Below are 26035 nucleotides of genomic sequence, written 5' to 3' on the forward strand. Positions count from 1 at the left end.
TGAGGTCAGGAGATGGGTAGGTACCCCATGATGGGATTAGTGTCCTTATACAATGAGGGGGAGACACCAATTTCTCTCTCTGCCACGTGGGGACATAGGGAACATAGTGAGAAGGTGGCCATCTGTAAACCAAGAGGAGGGTTCTCTTGTCTCTCTTGGCCCTGAGGTCAAATGCCAAGAACCAAATCTGCTGGCACCCTAATCTTGGGCTACCATTTATTCTTCCAGAGCTGTGAGGAATAAATGCCTGTTTTTCAGCTCCCACTCTCTGGTATTCTGTTACAGCAGACTGAGCCAAGACGGTCCCCACAGATAAAACCTAAGATCCTAAGACCCCATCCACCTGAGCTGAATCCTAAGCCTGAGCTGACCTTCTGCTCCCCAGAACTCCTTCTGGTACCACTGCACTTGATGAGTTCATACTTTCATAAGCACAGAAAAACATCTAATAATGTTATTTCTGTTTCCCAGGCACATTCTCTAAGCTCTTTAGGAAATGGCTAGGGTGTTTCCCACTGCAAGTCTGAACCTCAAAGCCAAGCTCAAGGCTGTACTCACGTCCAGAGACTCGAGGCAGTACCAGCAGAAGGCGTGTTTGCAGTTCTTACACATCATCTGGGCGCACCCTTCGTCCCGCTCGATGTAGACCTTGCACTTGGGGCAGCGCTTGATGGGCGCGTCGTCCTCCTCCACTTTGAAAGCAGAGCTGCAGGAGAGATTCCATCATCGCGAGGCTCAGCGGGACCCCGCGGGGGGGGGCGGGGGGAGGGGCCCTGTCAGCACCAGCAAGGCTAAAACTGTTAGTGCAACTCTAAGGGGCCAAGGCCACTTGTTATTCAATGTTATAAAATGAAACTAAGGCTCCATAAAACAATCGCCAAAAAAAACCTGTGGATCAGCCAGTTGGATTTAAGGGGAAAAAAGCAATATTGGTATGTATTTAAGTTTAGATATGTGTAGACAAAAGAAATTATGACAAAGGCTTATAGAGAAGGTGTCTGCGTCATGGGGTGATGGTCAAATCTTATGTCTTCATTCATATATTTGTATAATTTCCAAAGGATCGATGATAATTTTTATGCACTTTGCTATTGTCAGAAAAAAATAAATGTTACAAAAACATGCTCATCGATCAGTTAGATCTACTGGGCCTGTCTTTACAGAATCACTTTCCTGAGAAGTCTGGCTTGCAGCGGTTGGCGTGATGGGCTGTTAGCCCGGGGTCACGTGCTGGCGCTATGCAGACTGGCCGTGTCTGGGCCTCGGGCCTCTCAGGGCGAGCATGCTGGAAGATCACACACGACAGCGCACCGCAGCATCGAGCATGGGTGAAGCTGGCCGATAAATGACAGCAATCATTCTATGCTGCTAATAAAGAGATGACATGGATATTTTGGTGTGACTCCGGAAGAATGTCCATCCTATGCCATTAAATTTAAAAAGAAAGCTAAAAAATATGTGCATGAGAACATGTGGATGAAAAAATGGTAAACTGCTACAAGCAGTTATCACTATAGGAACACATCTGCTGTATTATCTGAACTCACTGCATCAGTCCAACATCACCAGGAGAAAAATGATCTCCCACTGGAGTGAGCAGCCCTTCTAGAACCTAATGCACTCATGAGCATACATGCACTGAAAGCGAGCAAATTCTGGCATTTGGAGTGCATTCTGGTGGAAGGATCTTCCACAAGCATCATGGTAAATATAACGATTAAAATCGTTTGACTTTAGTATGAGCTATCTGATAATGAGGGGAGGCGCCTCCTCAGTGAGGCGTGGGCTCCAGCTGAATGCGGTTCTGGGCTGTTCACCAGGAGGTGGTGACCAGTGAGGACATGGCGGCAGGAGGCAGAGTGTCCTCGCGCGAGGAGCATGGGGTCCAGAGACAGACAAGCCCCAGCCGTGCGGCTCAGGTATCAGCAGCGTGCAGTGTGCCCATCCCATCCGCTGCTCGGAGTGCACCTCAGGGTGCAGCGAAGCTTGAACGGGTTTCCGTGCACATGGTACACAACCCAGAACCTGGCAGGGGGCAGTCAGCACTCAGCAAGTGGCAGTTATCGCAGTCTCTCTGAGGGGCACACTCTCCCCTGCTCCAATTCTTGTCTAATGTGAAGGCAAAACACACAGCAAGCTGGCTGCACAGGACACGACTCCGAATGAGCCAGGGCAGTCAGACGCAAGTGCCCCCAGCGGGCCCCGGGAACACAGTCAGCTCCGCACCATCACAAGCTGTGCCCTCCTGCAGATTGCTGCAAAGAGCCCCCAGTCACGAGGCACCAAATCCAGAGACTGAGGGGGGCTATCGGGTTAGATAACATTGTTTCAGTTTGAAAGCCAGTTGTGACCTTAAAGTAATGGAACTAATTTCCTCATGTGATTCATAAGCTCATTTCGAAGGAAATTCCATGAATGGGGGCAGTGTATCGGTGGGGAATGAAGACCATCTCTTCTCAGGGAGACGTTAAAATGGGAACAGTTCAAATATTTAAGTGCTGGTGTGGTGTGGCGTGCCTAGAAATTCACGTGGTATGGACGACAGTTTTCAAACATCTCCCGGCATCTGAATTATATTTCAAGTTATTATTAATAACAGCCCTTACTATAAACTCAAATTTATGAAAGTAGATAAGGCGTCTTTGACCACTTCAAGACCTTCACGGGGCAGACACATCGTAGTGACTGAAGCTGGTCAGGTGGTGGTTGGGAGCATGGCTTAAGGGAAAATGGAACGTAAGACAACCCTACTACATGGAAATAGGAGGTAAGCGATTCATCCCGGCATCTGAGTGCTGGCTGGATGCCAAGATCCGGGGTGACAAAGCTCAAGCAGGCGCAGGCCGTGATGTGGGGAGCTCAGCCTACTGGAGGAATCGGCCGCACACGCAGATGACCTCCAGCGCAGTGTGGCTGGTGTTGTGACCAATACAGACCATCTCCAGTGAGGGGCCCAGACGGTGGGGTCAGCAGCTCTGCCCTGGGATCGGGGTATCCTGACGAAGGACGGACGTGAGCCTTGTATTTGAGGACGGCAAGGAGTCTCCAGGGAAAGGAGGGTGGTGAGGGGCAGGCACAGGCTCAAACGTGCAGACTCGGGAGAGGAAGGATGGGCCAAGAGGCTCTCTGCGCAGGGGGAGCTGCGGGGAGTGGGAGCAGGGCAGCAGAATGGGGAGAGGAAAACAGGGAGCAGCTGGTGACCACACCTTTGGGTGGCCGGTGGGAGTCCCTCGATCGAGAACGCGGCTGCAGCAGGCGCAGGGCCAACACCATCTTGGGGAACCCATCTGTGCTACAGACTTTATAGGACACAAATAGCTGAATATTACCAATTCCTTCTGATTCATCCTACTTAACTTTAAGGTACATACACTGATGCTGCAGTGTCCACCTGGGCATCGGCCTGAGGGTCGGACCAGGCGACGAGAGGGCAGAGATGCAGCCATGTTTCCCCCGCTTTTCTAGGGAAGTGCAGGCCCTTGCTCTCAGGCACCTGGAAACCTGTTTTTGGCGATCCCTTTGGTATTTGTAGCTACTGGCCACCTACTCTTGTCCCTGTCCCCGTCTCAGATTGCCTTCCACACCATGGAGTCTTGGAAAACTCTAGGTACGATGTGACTTCAAACTCCTGACGGTAATAGGCCATCCATTGGTTTGTCTTTCCGGACAGGCCGAGCGCAGTCAGCTTCCTTTGCACCATTAAAACGCCACTGCTTTGCACAGTACCTGACACACCATCAGTTCTCAAAAATAATCAACCCACCCACCCGCCCGCCCAGGTCTAAATGAGGCTCAAGAGGAAGAGACTGATCCAGAGGCAGTCATGTCTCCGGAGACACATGCAAGGAGCAGCGGCCTCCTTCTCTTCCTCCTCTCCAGCCCTCCGCCCACGCCTTCCGCCGGAGCTGTGCGGAGGGTACCTGGTCTCTCCGGGAAGGAAGGTGATCGGCAAGGTCTCTGGGCAGCCTTGGCCAGGGTGCCAGCTGGCTTTGCAGGCGGAGCAGAATTCCATGTCACAGGCTTTGCACTGCACCAGCTGCGGGGTCTGCAGCCCCATCTCCTGCAGCTGGCACACGGCCTGGCAGGCGGAAGCCGGGCACCAAGTCCGACAGGGGTCCAGGAGCACCTCTAGCACAGGGAGACAAAAATGGGCAAGTCAACGTCTGCACACGAAGGATCTCATGGGGTGTTCGGACTGAGGGATCACATCAGCGCGTGGCTTCACATTTTTAACACTCTTTCTATGTCCTTCACGACCTGGTGCCTGTCTGGCTCTTTCTCCTCCCCTCCTCTCGCTCCCCATTTCCGATCCCACCCAAAGCACACCCAGTGTCCTTTAGAGATGCTGCTGCCTGCACCCAGAATGCTGGTGGCTCCCAGGAACCCCCCGTCCACCCCTGACGGCCGGTCTGGGTTTCCTGTGAGTGCCCACAGGCCATGGTCCAGGTGCGCCTTCTGCTTCTTTGTTCACCTCCCCAGGGCGCAGCATCCTGAAGTCAGGCCCACGTCTTCAGTCTTGGGCCTCACAGTCTGGCCCAGTGCAAGGCACACAGCGGGTCCTCGGACAACGTTTGGTAAGGAGGATGGAAAGAAAGGAGGGAAGGAATGTGGCCAAATTCTTCTCATCAAATGACTCATTTGCCTAAGGCTGTTCCCCCTCCCAGATTTAAACCTAAGCCATGAATTAACTCCTGTGTGAAATGGCCAGGTTGCCTCTCCACGTGGAGGCCAAGCTGCTAAGAAGCCCCATTATAGGAAGTTAGTGATGGAGTTTATTTTGAAAAACAGGATACCCTCCCGTTTCCACTCCTGATTAGTCCCGAGCTGCCCTTCTTCGTGAACCCGATTAATCGTTTCATTCACTGCCTGTCCGGGGTGACATTGAATCCTCAGCGAGGGGCAGTGGCAGGGAGAACCTGACGGGAAACGACACAATGCTGAGGCTCTGCCAAAAAGCTATCACAGGCCAAAGGATTGGGGTCATTTTCAAAGGCCTTCAAGTAGGCCACTGGTTTCGAAGCTTTTCAGCCGTGGCTATGGGGAAGGAACCGGAGACCACTGGATTCTGCCAGGGAAACTTGGAAGGCAATGAAAGGGACTTGTGAGCTTCCTGGCCATGTGACGGACCAACAGCCAGGGGTGGGTTAAGTTCACCTGCATCGAAAACAGGATTTGCACGCACTGGGATCTACCACTGCCTGGGGGCTGGATGCGGGCTGGACGTGCGCCCAGACATCACCTACACGGGCTGCCACAAAACACACGTAGGTGTGCCATGTTCCCCAATTAAATGGGAAGCCAGATTCAACCCTCTAGGAATAAGCTGTGTCAGGTACAGCCCTGAAAACAGTCTTCTATTCCAGGAACGAGAAAGCATTTTCTGCAAAGGAGCAGACAGTGAGTATATTTTAGTCTTTGAGAGTCATGCGGTCTGTCTCCACCGACTCAGCTCTGCTATTGTAGCACAAAAGCAGCCATGCTGATCCGTAAATGAGTGTCCCAATAAAACTTTATTTACAATGCCAAGCCATGGGCCGGCCCACTCTGGGCCCACTGGCCAAAGCTGACCCACTCCTGCTCTAATCTAACTCCTCCTCGACCTGTTGTTTGGAAGGGAGAATTAATCAATGGCAGGAAACTATCAAACTGGTAGGTCTAGGGAAGATTTAGTAGAACCTGCTAATATAAAGGATCTCTGGAATCCAGGAAAATGTGCTCCTTTTTAACTGACCTTCATTACAGTAATGTAAAACCTTCATGATGTTCCTAATGGTGAGTGAATGAGGAGAATTAGCTCTTGTCATTAGCTGAGTTTCAGGGTCTGCTTTTCTAGGAATGTTTGCGGCCATCAGATCTGGGGGTGGCTGTGGGGCAACGAAGTGGTTGCCCCCGAGGCACATGTGTGGGGAGCTCACCTGAGCCTAGGGGACAGGAGAAAGGAGGAGGGAGAGAAGCCCTCCATGGAGGTCCCCACCCTGGGGAATGAAAGCGAGGCAGGTGACCCCGCTGCACTCCCCTCCCTGGTCTGATTCACCTCCTCATCACGGTCCCCACACGGCTCCCTGTATTTGGTGCTAATGAGTGCTCTGGGGGAGCCCAGCCTCGCCCCAGCTAGATTTTGGGGTCCCCTATGAGCACAGCACCTACGAAGGGCAATGCAGGGTGCAGGCACTTAGCACGCTAACCACCACACAACACGGGGAGAGAGGTCCTCAGCCTGCTCTGTTCTCTTCCATCTCGACACCGTGGTCAGTGCTGGTCTGTCTGAGAGCATTGGCAAGCACGCTGCCCTTACACGGACCCTGCGGGATCCCCCTGCTCCGGGCCCCGGCCTCTACCGTGAGGAGTCTGCGGCGTCAGGGAGGGCGGCACTCACTCCCGCACCTCGTGGCCACGACCCACCTCCAACTCCCTCTCCTGGCACAGCGAAGGCAGTTACTAGGCTGCCTCATCGGCAGAGGCCCAGTTATATTAAGGAGCGCAGGGCAAGGAGACCTAGTTAAGGTTTCCATGGTAATGACTTAAATTTTGTGACTTTTGTCCTCGTGGAGCTGTGACAGGAACTGCCTGTCCCCGGGGGAGAGATTTGCTATCAGAGAGGAAAAGGGCAAAGAATCTGTCCCAACCGGCCGAAGGCGAACACCGTTCCCCTGAGGCCAGGACACCTCAAACCCTGCGAATACAGCCCCCAGGGCTCTTCCCGTGGACTTGTACTAACATTCCCATCATCACTCCCATGCCGAATTCCGCCAGCTGGCGTACAAGACAGGAAACGATCAGTAAGAAAATCCACACTGGGGAGCACCAGGGAGCTCTTCTTTTCGGGAAGCATGTAAGTACAGACATCTAGGGCTATGGATCACATATATACCTAACGATATATATTAGGCACATTGTATCTTCGATACATTGTATCTAATGTCTTACGTAGACACGTCTGGGTAGAGCATAGGTCTTCAAACAAGGCCAGCAGCCTATTTTCTGGCACACCTTAGAAACTAATCTCATCTTCCATCTCCCCAAGACACATTAGTCATAGATAAAGGAAGCAGGTCCCTAATAGCTCTGCTTATAAAAAGGCCCAAGACTTTTTAAAAAGGTGCTTTTCTTTTTAAAGTGGCTTTCTTGGCGAAGCGTGCTAAGAGAGATGGGGTTCTGACTCTCACTACGCAGCTGACCAGGCCCGCGCTCCAGCCGCAGCAGCCCCATGGCAGCGCATCCATCCCACCCTGTGGGGACTCCCGGCCCCAGTCAGGCCTGCTTACGGATGGAGCAGCTCAGCAAGTGAGTTCATCTCTCTGGGCTTTACTCTCGAGGAAAGCACCGACACCACGCAGGACAAGCCCTGATGTCAGCATTCCTCGGACCTGCTGTCCCAAGGATAAAGAGCCCAGGAGGCTGCAGTCCCCGCCTCTGGATGGCAGGAGCCTCAGGAGTGAGGAACAGGGAAAAAACACCTGCAGCCTCTCAGGGTGACTGCTCAGCCAAGAGCACAGGTGGGGTGTGCAAGGGAGTGAGCCCCCTGCAGAGCCTGCCCCCAGAGGCCTCTGGAGTCTGCCACAGGGGCAGGTGGGCACTCGGGAAGAAAAACAAGCCCACAGCTTCCTTGCCAAAGATGCCAACTGGAGGAGTGGGGGAGAGGAGATGAAAATCAAGCTTGCAATACCTGAAACTAATATAACGTTGTGTGTCAACCGTACTCCCAATTTAAAGAAAGATCAAGGCTGTTACATGAGAGGAGATGTGCTAAGACCCAACGGAGACAATGTTTGCAACTTAAACCGATTAGGAACTAAGTGTTGTCAGAGGGCCTGGGAGCTGGGTTCTCTTCCCGGGGCGGCCTCCCTGACTGCATTTCAAAACCAGAAAAGACTGAAACTCGCCTTCTGATCACATCTCAAAACTTGTTTGATGTACTTGCTGGAAGCAATCACTTTACTTTAGCTCCAACATTTTAACATTTCATTCAGACAGGTCTTTGGTCATATTAAGTCTGAGTTCATTTTGTGTTTTTGTTGCTTTTCACATAGTGCTAGCAAAATGTTCTCAAATAATAGGCTTGAGAGATTTTGTTCACCTAAGTCAAGTTGGCCTCATTTTTATGCAAAGTTTAAAAAAAAAAAATCCCTGGCTGAGCCAAAGCACTTGAAATTACAAAATATTTGAAAGCACAAAGTTGAAATTATTAGGTAGAAAAATTTATCCAGCTGCATTTTTAAATGAAATTCAAGGTCAGAGAAAGTTAATTTTCTTATAACCCAAATAACTACCAGTTTCTGTCTAGATTCTCTCTGGAAAATATCTTCAGAAGAGCCTGAAAGTCTCAGAAATCCAAATTAATCAATTTTATAGCTCTACGTGCTGACTTCTGTATCACATGGTATTACATTTAAACTATAAACCACCCCAAACCAAATGATATATGCCATTTAAATAAAAGAGCTCTTGAAAACAATTTCAATGTCATCAGAAACCTGTTTCATTTTTTTAAGCTGGCCACACACTGCCTTTTTTTTAGAAGTAACCCTCAAGAGGAAATGCAACTATCTTTAGCCTTTCTTTAAAAAAAAGGAAGGAAAGAAAGACCTTTGCACATTCAGCTAAGCTAGGAATCTCCTGATCCTTTCCTCTGCTCTATTCTGCGTTCTTCCCATCTTGAGTGTTTTCCTGTAAACGTGCAGCCCAGGGCTGCATCTCAGTAATGAGCGTCTGATGCAGAGGAGGCAGGGAGCGGGGAGAGCGCACTTGAACGATTACAGTCTGAGCTGAAAAGGTCAGAGTTTGGATGTGGTGTCTTCACAGTAAAATTGTGCCTAAGGAGCATCATCTAAACATGTCTGTTATTATGCTCCTTTTCAGGTGAGCCCAAGGTCCAGGATATACATGAGAATGAAGCCAGATGGAAGCCACTGACTCTTTAAAACATCATTTTATGACCTTGGCACACTTCAGAGAGCCAAGCCAAAGACCAGTCCTGGGCATCCAACACGTTTCAATGCTTGGCAAGGCCACCTTGAAAATGTCACCTCCGCTCCGCCCATGCCACACAGTGCTCCTGGGGAACCCTGAGGTCTGTGGCAGGCCTGGCTCCTGCCAAGAGGGTGTGCAGGACACCCCGGAGGCGGGGGCAGATCTGGTCCCCACTGCTACCAGAAGTGGGGGCAAATTGGTCCGCCTCTGTGGGGGCCACGCTAACAGAAGGGGACAAGCTTGCAGGGCCTTCGGGATCCTTACTGAGACAAGGGACTCGGGACTCGGGACCCGGCACCCACGCGTCCAGACGCGCCCCAGGTGCAAATAAATGCACAGGGAACACTCTCCTGTCAGGATGCCGGTCATTACACTTTCACCCACGCGTGGCCTCCCAACTTCCTTCTGCCCCTTTGGATCTTTTAAATTCTGCACCGTCTAAGAATTTAGTCCCCAAACTATTAGCCATAATCCGGCTGCAGAATAATCGTGCCCCATGAGGGTCAGATCGCTTTAAACCACTCCCTAAACCCAAATCCCTGCAAACGAGTTGTGTTTCAGGATTCCTTCTTATTGCCACATGGAACCCCAACAAAGGCCTTCCACCTGGGAGCTCTGCAGAGAACTCAAAATGACCACGACATCTCAGAAATCTAATTTACATCGATGCTTTCACCTCCACTGCAGCCAAAGGATGGACAATCCTATCCCCCAAAAGCGCTCCCCGCGACGTGCCTGCCGCTACTCCACCACGGGAATCGTAACCCGCTAACCCGCCTGGGCACCTACCTCTTTCAAATTGTAGCTTTTTGTATCTTTGCATAATTTCAGCAGCGACCATGCACTCAATCTAAGAAGAAAAAAACACAAACAGGAAGTATGACAAGCTGTGGGCTAGAACACAGCCCAGGTCGGCCTCAGCAGAGCCCACGACCCCCAGCGGAGCTACGCAGGACGCCCGTGCACCCGTTAAAAACCAGATTTGTTCAGGGGGCGCCTGGGTGGCTCAGTTGGTTAAGCCACTGCCTTCGGCTCAGGTCATGATCCTGGAGTCCCGGGATCGAGTCCCGCAATCGGGCTCCCTGCTCGGCGGGGAGTCTGCTTCTCCCTCTGACCCTCCCCCTTCTCATGCTCTCTCTATCTCATTCTCTCTCAAATAAATAAATAAAATCTTTAAAAAAAAAAAAAAAAAACAGATTTGTTCAGATGCTCGTGCCTCGTCCTCCTGCAGATGGCCCTGTTTAGGGCAGGCCGCATCGGGGCAGCTGATCGCAGTTTCTAGTCCTTCTTTGATCAAGAGCTCGACATACTGTTTCAGGCACTGAAAAAAAACAAAGAACAGAGAAGTGTCTGTCAACATGTTTATTCCTTAAGGGCGAAGACCCTGAAATACATAATCCAGCACACCACCTATTTTCACTATTTTCCTATTTTCACTGTGTAGCCCAGAGTGACCACCAAAGTGCTGTTCACTCGACGAGTATTCCAGGCCACAGAACAAAGGCTGCAGGTGGGGTCCCTGCACACAAGTTCAGCAAATACCACTCCAGTGCATCTCACAGTAGGAGGAAAGGAGGAGAGGGAGGTCGGGAAGGAGCATTTCTCAAATGCCTATCAGACGCCAGGCACTGTACTCAATCCTTCCTATTCCATTGTTTCACGTACACCTAAGATCATTCTTACAGGAAAGGGAGGACAGTTGCACCTTTCAGGTGTGAATAGAGTCACTGAAGAAGGGGCTTGCCGGCTGAGCCAGACAGCAAGGGCAGAGCCCCAACTCAAGCCCGGCCTGGCTCAACTCGGAAATGCCCCTGCGCTCCCCGAGAACCTGCAGATGCCAATCCTCACCCCTGACACCCCACTTCCCAGCAGTTACTTACTACAACTGCACCTACTTGAAGGACTGCTCAAAGTCTCGGGTCAGACAGACAAAGTGGGAGACACAGTAGAGTTCTATGGAGGAGGATGAGGTCGTACACAGTACCGATTTACTCCTGCCTCAGTCTACGAGCCTGGGAAGCCCACACTCCCCTGAAGAGCACATTATGAAGCACAATTAGAAGAAAAGACATGGCCTCCCCTGGTAGGCTCACTACCAAAAGTAAAATGAGACAGACTTTGAAACGCTCATAGGAGAACTCAAAGAGCACAGAAACTGTGGCCATTAGGTGGAGAAACCAGCGAAAACCATCTCAACAGCATCCCCATATCAACCTGCAATCACAGCCCCAGTCCAGCATTTGGGGTTCATGATGCCAACACCACTGTTATATTAGCACTATTAAGAATAATCGTGATTCGGGGCACCTGGGTGGCTCAGTCGGTTAAGCATCTGCCTTTGGTTCAGGTCATGATCTCGGGGTCCCGGGATAGAGTCCCCCATCAGGCTCCCCGCTCAGCAAGGAGCCTGCTTCTCCCTTTCTCTCTGCCTCTCCCCTGCTTGTGCTCTCTCTCTCTCTTACTTCCACAGTCTCTCTCGAATAAATAAAATCTTTAAAAAAAAAAGTAATAGTGATTCATCAAGAAAATCCCATTAGTGGGGCGCCTGGGTGGCTCAGTCGGTTAAGCGACTGCCTTCGGCTCAGGTCATGATCCTGGAGTCCCGGGATCGAGTCCTGCATCAGGCTCCCTGCTCGGCGGGGAGTCCGCTTCTCCCTCTGACCCTCCTCCCTCTCATGCTCTCTGTCTCTCATTCTCTCTCTCTCAAATAAATAAATAAAATCTTAAAAAAAAAAAAAGAAAAGAAAATCCCATTAGCTATGTTTCCTAAGCCTCTACCTCCCCTCAAATGTGCACTCCATCGCCCTAGAAGGACCCGCGGTCATTAATAATGGCTGTGCCTAAACTGGAATCCAGCTGCAATTCCCACTAGCTCTATGCCTATGCCTGGAACACGTCTGTTACTCTCCTTCTACCAGCCTCATTTTCCCCACCTGCACTTTGGGGGGCTTTTAACCCACATCACGGTGGAGTTGTAAGAATTTCGTGGAAGAGAATCTAGAAGATGACATGGAAAACTGTATACCTGATTATATAAATAATAATTTGATCTAAATGGGTAATTCTCACCCTTCTAGCACATCAGAATATTTCAAACACTAGAGACACGAAGTAGCCATTTCTTTTAAAAATACAAATTAAGGTAATCCTCAGAGCCATTTCCCACAGCCTTTCTCGAGAGCACCAAACAGAATGCAAGGCTTCATGAGACAACTGCCATGTGGGTGCCCAGAGCCCAGCCCCTAGTCCAGCCTGCATTCCTCAGTCCTGCCTGGGCTCCCCATGAGTGCAGAGGCCCCCTGAACTTCCGCGATGCATAGGTCACCAACATCTCGCCAGCGCAATGGTTTTGGAGAGTTCCCAGAGAACCGGGTATGGATGAGCCGCGTGCAGGAGGGCTGTCTGCGGTCTCAGAGGTACACTCATCAAAACCCACACCAGAAGGAAGCGAGGCAGCTGAGAGAGAAGGGGGCAGTCACACGGAGCCACCAGCAGGCCTGCCTGCCCCCCGCTCTGGCCATGAGCACCACAGCAGCTGTCTGGGGGAGACAGCCACGCTATGGTTTGGTGCCTGCCACTCTTCCAACAATGCTGTGCTTCCAGTCGGGAGGAACCTGGAATGTGCTGCGTCTGGCTGGGTGACCGGTGAGGAGGGAGGAAGACCGAAGGCGGAGCTAGACAGACCCACGGAAGCGTTGTATGCAGAGGCCACGGACGGGCTCCCTGACGAGTTCGGGCCATGGCTCCCTTGACCATAAAACAGGGATGGCCCCCTGGCTGGGTTTGTGATCATAAGAAAGAACATAAAAGTACCAGCACAATTTCCAGGGCACAGCACCCGCTCCGCCTCCGCTTTGTCTATCTGCACGATAGGACTCCTAGAGTCAGAGGCACAAAAATGTATCAAAACCTTAGCCGCAAGATGATGATTTTACTTTTTGTCCTCAGTTTGTGCATCTGGGATCTCTGGAGAACACTGCAATGCCGTAAACTCTCAAAGCGCCATGCGGGACTGCACACCACGGGGGGGAGACTCTGCGCCCCCGAGAGGCACAGTACAACACTTAGCGCCCGTGGGAAACTCCTAGCAGGGGATCTGTAGGACTCCGAACATCCTTGTTCAAGAACGGGCCGACAGCAAAACCACCAGTGTGTCACGTCTGGCTGGATCATTCAGAGGCCTCTGCACAATGTGCAAAATGACTATGTTCCGGGAGCATCGATTTGTTTACTATATAAAAAGAGATGAGGATCCAAGTGTCCGGCCAACCATCCATGGAAAACCAGCCCAGTCTTCTTCCAGATACGAAGTGGGTCATGACTCACAAGCCATGTTTTTCAATCTAATAGCAAAAAGAGGTCTTAAAAGGAGCACAAGAGAATGGGCAGAGAAACTTCTGTAAAAATAAATACGTAGTACAAAAAGCAGGTATCGGTGGATTTCCTGCTCATGTTGCTTGGAGCTCTCAGCGATCAGTGTCTTCACCTGAGCTGCATTAGCCAACGTCCCAAGCGTCAGGGGAGGTGCCATGGCTCCCAGTTTACAGATGACAAAACAAAGCCTCGGGGAAGCTAAGAACGGGCTCAAAGACATACTCTGCACGTAGAGGAGCTGGAGCTCAAGTGTGCCTGACTCCAAAGGGGGGGGGTTTGTTTTTAATTTCTGCCTTCTTCCTCAGTTAAGAACTATTTCATATGCAATCATTTATTATGTATTTTCAGTTACCTCCTACTTTTTTTTTTTACTAGAACACAGAATTGTATGTACTTTTGTTTGTTTTTTTAAAGTAGGTTTCACGCCCAGCACGGGGCCCAATGCAGGGCTTCCCAGAGGCGACACGCTGGCCAGAGGGACAGGACATCCCAGGAAAGGGGGCATCCGCTGCACAAAGGGCAGAAGGAGGAAGGGGAGGTGTCAAGAGCCACAGAAATGTTCCAGGCATTTCATTTTCCGTTTTGTTTTCCAACTGTCTGAAACGAAGTTCCAAAGAGGAGACGGCATTGCATATTTGCTCCGAAAGCTCTGCTTCGGTTTCCTGCCAAGGAGAAGTGGGCCACAGAGAGCCAGCGGCCTCGCCTGAGCTACAGCAAGTCTCCGTGGTGTCTGTTTTCTCACTTGAAGGCCTGCAGGCTGCTGAAGATCCTGAGAGCGGGAAACACCGCTCAGAAACTGCTCCGAGGACCCGGCGTAGCTTATGCTCCTCGGGGATCCACTACTTAGGAACAGGCAGGTCCAAGCAACTGCGGTGGGACCCCACTGAACGCCGTTTGAAGAGCAAGGGCCTTGGAAGCACAGACCTGCGTCTGAATCCCGGCCTACCCACCTCCCAGCTGTGCGCAAGGAACCTCACCTCCCGGGGCCCCCGTTCCACGTGCTGTGGGAGGAGATAAGCCTGCCACCACCAAGCCCATTCCAGCCAGGAGACCAACCCGAGGTGGCTACGGTCACCTGCTCGGGCAGGCACCACGTGCTTTCCGTGGGCAGCAGCCCGGCAGCCCCCACGGCTACCGCCACCCCGAGTATTAGTGTACTGCTGGCCCTGCAGGCAGGTAGGGACCCAGGGAACGTATACCCCTCTGCAGGCTTGTGCTTACAGGTGCCCAGTAAGGACGTGGAGCCACAGATCTGGCGTGAAAGTCTCTCTGAAGAGCACCAAGTCGGAAGCCCGCGGGTTGTCAGCTGCTTGGGGTTTCTAGTTCGATTCAGCTGGTAGGCACGGAGCACCTGCTTTTGTGAGAGGGAGCGCTGGAGCCGAGCCGGGGGCGGCAAGGCTTGGGGGGCCCTCCTTCACCACAATCAAAGCAAAGAGAGAGACTAACCAGCTGTGGGTTAGGTGAAGCCGGCGCTGGGCAGGGGCGTGTTCATTCAGGGCAGGCAGAGCACAGAGTGCCCATTCCCACGTCAGGTCCACACAAAGCACAGCAACCCCAGGAGAAGGGCTGGCTTGACCACGGGTGTGTCAAACGGCGGCCCGTGGGGAGCGGAAAGGCAGGAGGGTGCCCGGGCCGCGTGCAGCAGGAGGGCTCCGTGTGCGGAGGCGGTGGAGACTCCTTCCCCATGGAGTGGGTTTACCCCAGCAGAGGCCGCATGAAAGAACTCAGTGTCAGTGGGGTGAGGGTAAACCTGAGTGCGGCAGGGAGACCAGGGGAAAGTGGCTCAGGCCAACAGTCCCCATCAGGGCAGTGAGTGGCCCTGGCTTAGGGAAGTGACAGCCATGGCAACTCGTGGCGGGGAACTGGGCACATCCCACAGCCTGGCCTGGAACCAGCAGGGATTGGAAAAATTGACCATCAAAACGAGGCGTCCCCTGGGGAGTCCTGCAGGAGGGGTTACCAGCCCTGCTGACAGGGTACAAGAGGGCTGTTCTGAGAACCCCGCCATGGCCAGTGATGACAGGCAGGCTCTGATGAGGCGGGACCCAGAGTGGGGCGCAGGATGAGGCTGAGGGTGACCTGGAAGCCTGAAGAGGACTCAGTCCCGCTCTGACAACCTGCGGCTTTTCTGAGGACTCAGGGGCCTCGGCACCACTGCTCTCCACAGAACACAGAGCCTCCTCTGCAGGGGCACATCCTTCCCTGGGGGCGGGGGGGGGCCACAGCCTCCTCTGCAGGGGGCACACGCCCCTCCCACCACACCGGTAAACAAGCTGCAAGAGAAGCAGCAAGTGTGGACAACACTTTCTATCTGCTGAATGTAAAAACCAAAGTCACAAGGGAGCAAACATGAGTCTTTAAGCAAACCTCACCTTCACTGCAGAGACTTCCCACTGGAAGGCAAGTCAGAGGTACCGCAGTGGGAGGGTGTTAACCCACATACATTACAGACAGAAACATTAAGAAGCCATCATGTCGGGCACCTGGGTGGCTCAGTTGGTTAAGCGACTGCCTTTGGCTCAGGTCATGATCCTGGAGTCCCAGGATCGAGTCCCGCATCGGGCTCCCTGCTCAGCGGGGAGTCTGCTTCTCCCTCTGACCCTCCTCCCTCTCATGCTCTCTGTCTCTCATTCTCTCTCTCGCAAATAAATAAATAAAATCTTTAAAAAAAAAAAAAAAGCCATCATGTCATCCACTCAACAAATACTAGGAGCCAAAACTACGGAAGAACAGAGAAGCCCTGGGGGGACTACCGCCAATGGGAGAATCCGTGCACTTCTGTGTGCGGTTCCATGGTTCTGTGGGATCTGTGTGTTTGGATTAAGAAGGCCCATGACAGGGGACGCAAATACGGGACTCTGAGGCCCAAGCGGGGGACAATGTGAGTCCTTGCACAGCTGCTCAGAACTGGGAAGCCTGAGGGCTCATTCCAGTAGAGGGAGGCTCCGCTCATTTCGCCTCATTACGCTAAGCTATCTCAACTGTCCATAGAACTGAAAATTATTCCATCAAACAGAGAAGCCAACAGTGTGTTTTGTACCTCATGGATACGAAGGGGCTGGGGGCACCGCTAAGTACCTCCATTGGGGTACCCTGCCAGCAATGGGGCAGGGTTCCAGGACCCCAACTGCAAGAGACCTGGATGGATCTCCTGGGTAAGAATGGGGGGGGGCACGGGATGGAGAATCCAGTGCACGAAACAGGGAGAAAGCAGACCCCGAGTATCCTTCTTCAGCTGGAAGGTGCCAGGACCCAGGGGTGTATGGAGGAAGGCCCCTGCCCTGAAGTGTGGCCCACAAATGACTCCAGAGCAGCCTCCAGGCCTGCATGAAGTTTCCCAGCAGAGAGTCAGCGTTTTCTTAGGGGCCACTAGTAGATAAGCGTTGGATCTGGAGGCAAGCAACAAGTGTGCTGGAGTGGAGGCAACCAGAGAGCATTCTTGAGCAGGACCTTTCGTCTTTCTGAGCTGCTGCGTCTCTTCATGAGATGGGAGGATTCTGGCCACTTCACCGGGTTTTATGACAAGTGGGATAAATGTGGTATGGCCCCAGCAATTAACAAATGTTATTCCCCATCCTTTTCTACCCACAAGGCAGAGTTTTAGAGGGAACCTAAAAGCCAGAGATAAAGACAAAAACCACTGTGGCGTGCCTGTGAGCAGTGTGGGCAGAGCATCTGAGCGGTCTGGGTGGCGCCCCGAGACCATGCAGATCAGAAAGCAGGTCTGCCACAGGGACACAGAAAGGCCCTGCTGAGGTACGAGGCCATGTGGCCGCCATCTTGGCAGCTGGAAGCCCCGGCCCTCTGGTCCATTCTCAGCCTCGAACCTCAAGGCACCTCATCCTGCAAGTATGCCTTTCCCCATCGAGAGACCCAAGACTAGGACGAGGCCCTCTACACGACTGGGCCCCAGCCCACAGAGAAGAGGCCGGGCGCTGTGCCCCACAGAGCCCCCAGGAGCCAACGTGCAGGACAGAGATAATCCACTGGCTCATGGCTCCCAAGCTCTACACTGACAGAGAGGCCTGCTTTCAACCACTTGACATAGTTTTAGTCTCCCCTGTAGACCTTCGTTTGAATAGAGACCCTGAGCTGAAGAACACTTTGAAACTACTCCCCAGGATTCACTCTTACCATGTGGTGCGCGAGTGAGCTTCCTCTTAATCTGGAGACACTATGAGCTCTCAGGCTCGCCTCAGGGGGAGGAAGAGGCAGAACCAGAGCAAGAGCAGCTGCAATAGTGAAAATAAGAAAAATAAGAGTACCATCTGGCTCCTAGGACATTAAGCCATTTAGAACTCAAGCACCGACCACTCCAGTGACAAACATTTTTTTGAGCACCACTGAGTGCCAAAGTTTAGGGGACGATGAAACAAAACAAAATCCCCGCTCCTCTAGTGGGGGACATAGGTAAGCAGACATCACAACACAGTAGGACAAAAAGAACCAGATATAAGAGGAGCTGGAAGCTTCTACAGTTAGGAACAGTTGAGTGTAGGAAATGAGGACGTGGGGAGAGGGTGGGGACCGGAGCTTTGAGGCTGGATAAAGGCAGGGACCCGATTACACGGTGGCATTTGCACTCAAGAGGGTCTGAACTACAGAGGGGTCATTTGAGCTAGCTATCAGAGAAAGCGTGAGATAGAGCCATTACGGACAGACAGGCAAAAGTGGGGGTGTCATGGGATGAGGGGCTGGATTGGGAGGGTTTTTCTAGGACAGGTTTCCACTGGGTTCTAAAGCATACCACTGACAGAGTTGGCAGGGGCTGGAGGGGCACGAGACCAGAAAGGCAGTAACCCCTCTAAGGCTGCGTTGGGTCGTCAACCGCCCCCGACCCCCCGCCCCAGGCCAGAGCCACACAGGGAGCTGAAGGCTTGGGGGCCGGACCGTAGGTACATTTTCCAGTGAGACCAACTTTTCTGTGTGGCACCGTCTGCCTCATCTGGCCATTGTGGAAAGCACACTCGACTACAAATCCTAAGTCCCGGCTTCCTCCAGGATGGGCTCCACCATTAACTACTGGGGGACCCAACATACAGAGGAGGCCTCGGAGGCCGCCGAGGTCAGAAACAGAACCTGCGTTTCTAGGCAGAAATGCCTGACTGCACCACCCTGGTTTCCCCTTGGACCCTTCCTTCCTTGAGGTCAACCTCCCTCAGAACTTAATGGTCATTGTCCAGGGATTATTTATGAAGAGGGCTTCCTTCTGCTTAGACAATTTTCTCTCTTTCCTCTTTCCCACCTTCTCCTGTCTGTCCCCCAGGAAAGGGGCAGTTACGACTCCTCTGGCCGTGGGCCGAGGTGGTGGGCCCGGGGTGACGGGAGGCCACACGCACAGGAGAAATGGGGCGCGGGCACCTCCCCCACTCTCGGTCTGTCAACACGCAGGTGCTTCCTCTCTTCACGCTGCAGAAACAAGCGCGACTATTTTTTCAACATTTTCATTTTAGTACCTGGTTGTGGGAAAAAGAAAAATCTCCACTGTCCTGCTATCTCTTAGAACTGCAGATGCCCCTCTTTGTGCTATTTCCCTCCCTTCCAAGTCCCCCCACACTCCCTACTTTAAGCACTTGATGTGAATTAGAGTTGCTTACTTGTTTTTACTACAATTCTCTAGAAACAGAAAACCAAAACAACAATGAAAGCAAGGAAAGGTGGGGGGGGAGGAGCGGGTGACTGAGACCCAGCAAGGTCACCGGAGGGCACAGGGCAGAGGGGACTGACTCCACCTGTGGAGACCACAAAGACTTTCCCTCAGACAAGGGGGAGGCGATTTGCATGAAGCAAAATCTTTAATCCCTCCTGACTGCTCCCCCATCCTAGCTCTTCCTCTAGAAGTGAAACTAAGTCCCATTCACAGTGTTAATGGCTGGAGGTCCCTCTCTCCGCCTCTCCCACATCCCTCTCCTGCCCATCCTTTCCCATCTCAGGAAAATGCCAAAAGCAATTTCCTGCCCTCCAGGTTGAAGTGACTTTCCTGAGGATTTGATGAGCCGCATTTCTCGCAGACCAACACTGAGGCAGACTCACTGCCCTGTATCCAGTGAACTTGTAGTGATTAGCAGTCGTGAGTCCTGAGTAGACCAGGTGTTTAAGGGGCACAGAATCCTGTCCCCCAGAAAGCTGGCGTCCGAAGCCAGAAGATGGACACGTGAAGGTCTGCAAAGCTCCAGCTCCCTATCTCTGAAATGGACACGATACTGCTGAACATGCCCATGTTGCAGGGACATCAGAAGACATGAAGTAAGGTCTATAAAACGAGGGCAGGAGGGGAGAACACGGCTCCCGCAAAAGGGTAGGGAAGGCCGTCTAGTGACAGATTTTAACCTAGACATTTGAAAAATACACCAGCAGGCCACCCAGATGGTCCATTTATAACACAGTTAAATTCAGAAGCAACTTTTTGGGTTTTTTTAATAGTTGGAAGAAAGCAGTTCTTTTTGGACCTTTTTCTTTTTTATTCCTTGAGTGGGAAGAAAAATCAAGTAGAATTCAATAAAATGAACTGAAAATAAACCCCATATCCTCATTTTCTCTTTCTGAGGGGTGAAATGCTGGGTCTGAGTTAGGCCTGATGGAAAGAGAAGTCCCTATAATCACTAAGAGCAGATCATCTGGCCCCAAATAATACTGGCTACCTCTTACGGAAATTTAAACGTGATTTCAACATCCTCTTTAGCATGACATGGGTGCAAGTTGACATGAACAGCCAAATATTCTCACTGCACACTCATTAGGTTAGCACTCTGTTATAATCGCAAGCATGTAATTGTTAAATTTAAAAGGAGGTAGGGTGAAGCTTTTTCTTTCTGGAAAGGAAAGCACAGGTCATGATCAGGTTTTCTCAACTGCATTACTAGCTTCTAAAATTCTGTTTAACCGCTGACCTTTGCATCACGAGCACCTGTGATGGAAACCTACTTGGGTGCCTGACTGACCTCAAGGCGAATTCTTTCAGTAACCGCATGAGAGACTCTGTCCCTGGCAAAAGTGGGATCCAAGGCCACTAAAAACGAATGCAAAAGCCTCCCCCTGAAATTGCTTTTAACAGTTGTTTTCTCCCAAGAGACCAACCAGAGTACAGAAGATGCACTGGCACTGGGCGATGGTCGTCATCTGCTCCACTGGGTACTCCCCGAGACAGAGCTTGCACGACACCAGCGGATCGAGGGCCAGGTCCCACGTGGGCCGGTACCGCGCTGTGGTCATGGCAGAACAGTCTGAAACGAGAGAAGTGCAGGCCATCAGACCCCCCATGCAAACTCACCGGGAGAACCCAAGCGGGGATCACTTCCGGCTGCAGCGGGGGGCCCTGGGAAGGGGCCCACGGTTCTAGACAACACATTTGGGTCCTCTGAGTTGTAACCAGGGGTTCCTGACTTGGGTCTGTGGGTGACCCCTTTCCCATGCTGGTGGTAATGATCGTGTCTACCCTCAAAATGACAAACGACCCGTCCCATCCCTCCATCCTTCCTCTGGGCATTGAGTAAGACCCCTTCCACCAACCAAGCACCTAGACTAGGAGGGCAAACCTTAGCAAGCATGAAAAAGAAGTTTTTGTTAAAACAGTCTGAATAGATGAAACAGTTCTCCGGTTTCTGTTGCAGGAACATCCCAGGGGAAGCAGTGGGTGAAGCCCCCCTCCTCATCCTCAGTGCCCTCCGAATGGAAGGCACCTGTCCTCACTGGCTTCTAGCCACACCGCTCAGGTGTTACCTTACCCTCCAGAATCAGCCCAACACCACTGCCTCCTTACGCACTGGCAGATTTCCTAACACGTAAGCTTTAGGGGGGCAAGGGCCTGAGGGCAGACTTGTTCACATACGTGGGCCACGTTCATCTAACAGTGCCTGGAGTCGACCAGACACTCCACACACACAAATAAAAGCCACTTTCACTTCCTCATCCTCCTGAAACACTCCCTGAACTGCCCACAGCCTGCTTCCTGATAGCTCGGATTTTTCTATTTGTATTTATCATGCTGATTTCCACTGCTTGCTGCTTGGGGAAGGCAGGGCAGGTGTACGCCTCTGGTTCATAGCTCAGCACCTGACCCACGGTGGCCTCTCCACAACCACCTGTCGAGTGAATGAACAAATCCTTGCCTCGGGATATGCATTCTCACCCTGAACTCCTGGTACCCGACTAAAGCCCATGAGAGTTATTGTGCACCTGCAATCGGTAAGCATGCCCCTTGCTCCCCAAACTCAGAACTGAGTCAGATTCTGCTAAAATTTCAGAGCCAGTCCCTGGCCATCTGAATGCTGAGAGGGAGCTCCTGCTATCTGGCTCTCAGGATCCAAACAGATTTAGACAACCTGGGGTCCTTCTCTGTCCGACCCCACCTTCAAAGTGAGGGACAAATGCTGTGGATAGCAAGAGACCCCCGCATTCCCTGCTAGCTGGCGAGGCCATGACAGCAGGATTTGACTCGTCCAGCTCATACTTACAGCAAAGGCATGTATACGTTACAACGAAGATATAACACATGAAGGAAAAACAAATCAGAACACCAACCAACGAGCGGAAGGCACACAAAATGATTCTAGCATCTTGGACAGATTCAGAGGAGATCACAATTCCCCGCCGTCGGGTCTTCAGATTCAATTCAGGAACACTCTTCGCCAAATAAAAAACTAACTGATAATATAAGGCAGGATACGGTTTATGTGAAAAATCAGTGCTCCAGGTACGTGGTAAAGATGGGAGTAAATCTGGGTAGAATCTTCAAAATAGAAGAGCTTCATGAGGAAGACGAGGCTTGAGTGTGGAAGGGAGGTGACATCTCACGCGGGTAAAAGAGAGCGGCTATCAAAACAGGAGAGAAGAAATGCTAACATCTCTCACCAGACAGAGAAGCAAAAGGGACTCTGCTCTGAGACCAACAGGACGCCCAGAACCAGGACACAGCAGCTTCGTGCCCACCACCGGCCTTGGTGTGCTCGTGCATGCGATGGGGCTGGTAACCCCGTCCCCCAGGGTTGCCGTGAGGACCCGGCACATACAGGAAATGCTCAGGAAAGACCCCCAACCCCCTCCCCTGCAAGGTTTCATTCAGCCATCCTTTTATGGATCTGCGAGAAAGACTCCGAGGTGTCAGACATTTCCATCATCTGTACAAGTTACCTCTAGGGACAAGGAGCTGTCGTGAGAATTTCTGAAGATGTATTTCTATCCCTTTCTCAGGTTTTGTCAGTCGTGGCTCACTGGGTATCACTAAGCCAGTGTTCAGGTAGGACTCAGCTCTGTGGACTCTATGCTGGGCGTCCAGGGTCGGGGAGAAGCTACTGCACCATCTTGAACACAGTCCGAGGAGATAAGACACAGTGAAAAAAAAACAAAGGAACATCAGTGGTGTGAACTAACGTAAGCAGGGGAGAGCCTGACCTTGAAGAGCCCCAGCAAATGAGGGCAGCTACTGAAGGCCGGCTGGAATCCACACCGGGAGTAAGAACGGAGATCAGCATTCAGGGCAGGAAAGGGACGGTGCTCAGGATGACCCAGGACTCCTCCCAGGACAGCTAATAACCAGGAACACCTTAGTCTAAACAAAGGGTATTTTCTGTTGTTAGAAAAGAACTCTTTGACACAAATTCAAATAACTGTTGGATTGGTTGGCACCTTCCAAATAATTTAAACAAGCTTCATAATTTGACCCGCCACCAGTGGGGCCAACAGTCGGATGATCTGGGGTCACTCAGCTATTTGGGGGTGCAGAGGGAACCAGAGTCAAGATGTGCACTCCCCTGAGTTCATTTTCATTTGGAACATTCCTCCACACTTTGAACCTAAACATGTTATTTTTATTATTTATTAGTATTATTATTTTAGATGTCCACAAACATTTTCTAGATCCTGGGCTCCTGAGTCAGGGTGTTCGTTTTGTTTTGTTTTGTCTTCCTTTATATTCCCCTACATCTTTTTTTGTTTGACTCCCTAATGATTTTTTTTTTTCAAGTAACACTGCTTAAAGCTCACTGTCCAGAGTGACGATTAGGTTTTGACTATGAATGCTAGCTAGCCCTAAAAGGGATCAAAACCTGTACGAGAAGCATGGCAGGCCCGGGGCAGAGGCTGCTGACTGGTGTGTCCCTCCCAGAGAGTGGGGGTAGGTGGCTGTGAGTTGTGGCCCAGGTTCGGATCCTGGAGGGCACCTTGTTTGAACCCTTGTTCTGCCACTTGGTCCTTGACTTTGGAGAAACTACATAACCTCTACGAACTTCAGTGTTTTTACTTCTTAAAATTAAACACCATAACCTCCCACAAACACTTGTGAAGAGTGATAATAAATATATTTAAGATTCCTGGGACTTTTAACCTGCCTGGTAGCTGGAAGTCACTATTTTATGTCAGGTTCAAGACCCTGGACATGAACCCATATGGTCTAACGGGAGAGACAAGCTGCTGAGCAGAGAAACTAGAGGATAAACTCAGTCTTTCAGGAAGTCCCCCATGATGGCAGTAATCTCTGGAAGAAGGAAACCAAAACCAAAGCCTCCTGCTTTTTTTTTTTTTAAAGACTTATTTGTTTTATTTATTTATTTATTTTTAAAGATTTTATTTATTTGACAGAGAAAGAGAACACAAGCAGGAGGAGTGGGAGAGGGAGAAGCAGGCTTCCAGCTGAGCAGGGAGCCCGATGCGGGGCTTGATCCCAGAAGCCTGGGATCATGACCTGAGCCGAAGGCAGACGCTTAATGACTGAGCCACCCAGGCGCCCCAAGACTTACTTGTTTTAGAGAGAGAGAGAGAGAGAAAGCACACGCATGAGGGGCAGAGGGACAAGGAGAGAAGATATCAAGCAGGCTGCATGCTGAGCAAGGAGCCCGACATGGGGCTCGGTCTCACAACTCTGAGATCAAGACCTGAGCCGAAACTAAGAGTCAGTTGCCTAACAAACTGAGCCCCCCACGTGCCCCCGAAGCCTCCTGCTTTATTGTCCACCGTCAGTGCGGTCCAAGATTGGACAGCACCCCAGAATGCATGGCAGAACGGCAGACATCTAGGGACGAACCCTTCAACAGTCCTCGCAGCCCCAACTGCACATCCTGGGCAGACCGTGCATCACGTGAGCGCTCGCCCGCCCCAGAAACCGCTTCTGCCTCCCCACTGGACTTGTCCTCTCCCAGACTCTCCTCACTCTTCCCAGCCTCTGGGTTTGGCTCTGTTTCCTGTTTACAGCGTCTCTGAAGACGTGACCCTTCACACAAACTGCAGGCTTGACCTCCTGCTTCCTTTCTTCCTGGACCATGATTTCCATTTGACCTCGAAACAGTGTGGCTGCCCGCTACCCTGGGCACATGTCAGCCGTGGCCCCTCACTTCCCTCTCCGTGAACTACTCTCGAAGCAGGTCCAATTCCGACTTCCTGGCACCACATCAGTATTCTTTCCCCTCGAGATTAGATACTCCGAGCTGCCCCAAATCAGGATTTAAATGTAGACAACAACAGGACTTACTTTCAAAAAAAAAAAACGACACTGTTTAAGCCCGCTATGGGCCTCCCCTGCACACAGGATGGGCTGAATACGATTTTACCAACACTGAACAGCTGCAAACTTGAAATGGGAATTTGCTAAGAAAATCACAATGCACAATAATAGAAAAAACAGTCTTTGTTTTCCTAATGGAAAGGTCAAGTCATATGAGCCAACTATTTTAAGAACATCTGGTCAATTATAAGCATTACTCAATATAAGTAATTCAAAATGTTTCTGAGGGAAGTGACTTGTTATGCGCCGCTGGGTCATGCAGAGTGGGCCCCGTGGTGTAAGATGCATGGACTCAGGAGGAGAAAGGCTGGAAGGGAAGGCCGACCGCATGTTAACACAGGCAAATCCCGGTGATGGGCCAGGGCCGTCCCAACCCTGTGCTCGGGGCTGTGCATGTCTGGGGGTCCCTATCCTCCCCGCCTTCACCCCTGCAAAAACACCAAAGGAAGGCAGGGTAGCTGACGGCCAGTCACTGCCCACTTGTCCCTCTCCTGATGACTCGCCTAAACTGGCTGAGTCTCGCCCCTGTTTCCTCCCATCTGCACCCCTTCCCAGCCCCCACCACACACCTGAATCTGCCCAGCCCTCCACGCCCACCATCAGCCCCTGGTGTTGTTAGCTCTGAGCTCTCCCTCAGCTCTCTCATCCCCTCAACTGTCCCCCCTTTCTCGGAGTCTCCGCTGCCTGTAGTCGATTGGTTCTGAACACGCGCTCCCCAAAACATCAGCATCAGCACTGCCCGAGAACTTGCTGGTAATGCAACTCCTTGGGCCCCAACCCAGACCTACAAAATCACTCGTGGGGGTGGGGGTGGGGCTGGGGGGAGCAGGGAGAGACACAGCAATCTACGTCTCCACGAGCCTTCCCGGGGATTCTCATCCACAGTGAAGTCTGAGAGCCATGGTCCACGCCACTCCGCCTCCTGCACTCCCCCCAAGGTCCACCGGCCCCAAAGCCCACGTGGGCTGAGGCCCGACAAAGGCATCGGCCCTCAAAGCACCACAACGGAGCATCCATGTCTGCCAGGCACCAGGCTAGACTCTGCATATTGACTTTCATTTAATCTCTTTTATTTCTTTCTCTGGGTGAGCATGGCTTTCCAAGTCTGCTATACGTGTTAGCTTATCTCCCCAACTTGATACTATATTATTCAAGGCGAAGTGCTATTTCCTGTCCTCTCAACAGTGCTAGTCACAG

General features: G+C 51.6%; 1 protein-coding gene across 12 annotated transcripts in view; it reads right to left on the bottom strand.

Moving 5' to 3' along the window:
- RNF144A (ring finger protein 144A) overlaps window positions 1-26035 on the bottom strand; it is a 112052-nt gene that overhangs the window by 17939 nt on the left and 68078 nt on the right. For 7 of the 12 annotated variants that reach the window (XR_010405410.1, XM_054509582.2, XM_064571851.1 and 4 more), the window contains 6 exons: window positions 20422-20567; window positions 10187-10291; window positions 9760-9820; window positions 3921-4128; window positions 2937-3140; window positions 559-706 (listed from right to left, as the gene is read on the bottom strand). Coding sequence is in view for 11 of the 12 variants with exons in the window: in XM_054509581.2 (XP_054365556.2) it covers window positions 559-706; window positions 2937-3140; window positions 3921-4128; window positions 9760-9820; window positions 10187-10291; window positions 20422-20567 (872 nt within the window). In the remaining variant the exon portion in view is untranslated. Of the gene's footprint in view, window positions 1-558; window positions 707-2936; window positions 3141-3920; window positions 4129-9759; window positions 9821-10186; window positions 10292-17478; window positions 17577-20421; window positions 20568-21797; window positions 21821-21864; window positions 22156-22473; window positions 22644-22734; window positions 22822-26035 lie in introns of those variants that run through there. The other 5 variants (XM_064571853.1, XM_064571852.1, XM_054509586.2 and 2 more) reach the window with 5 other exon arrangements.

Source organism: Mirounga angustirostris, unplaced genomic scaffold (assembly GCF_029215605.1).
Source record: "Mirounga angustirostris isolate CCGP_5_RB_7025 unplaced genomic scaffold, mMirAng1.0.hap1 SCAF_10, whole genome shotgun sequence".
NCBI classification, from domain to species: domain Eukaryota; kingdom Metazoa; phylum Chordata; class Mammalia; order Carnivora; family Phocidae; genus Mirounga; species Mirounga angustirostris.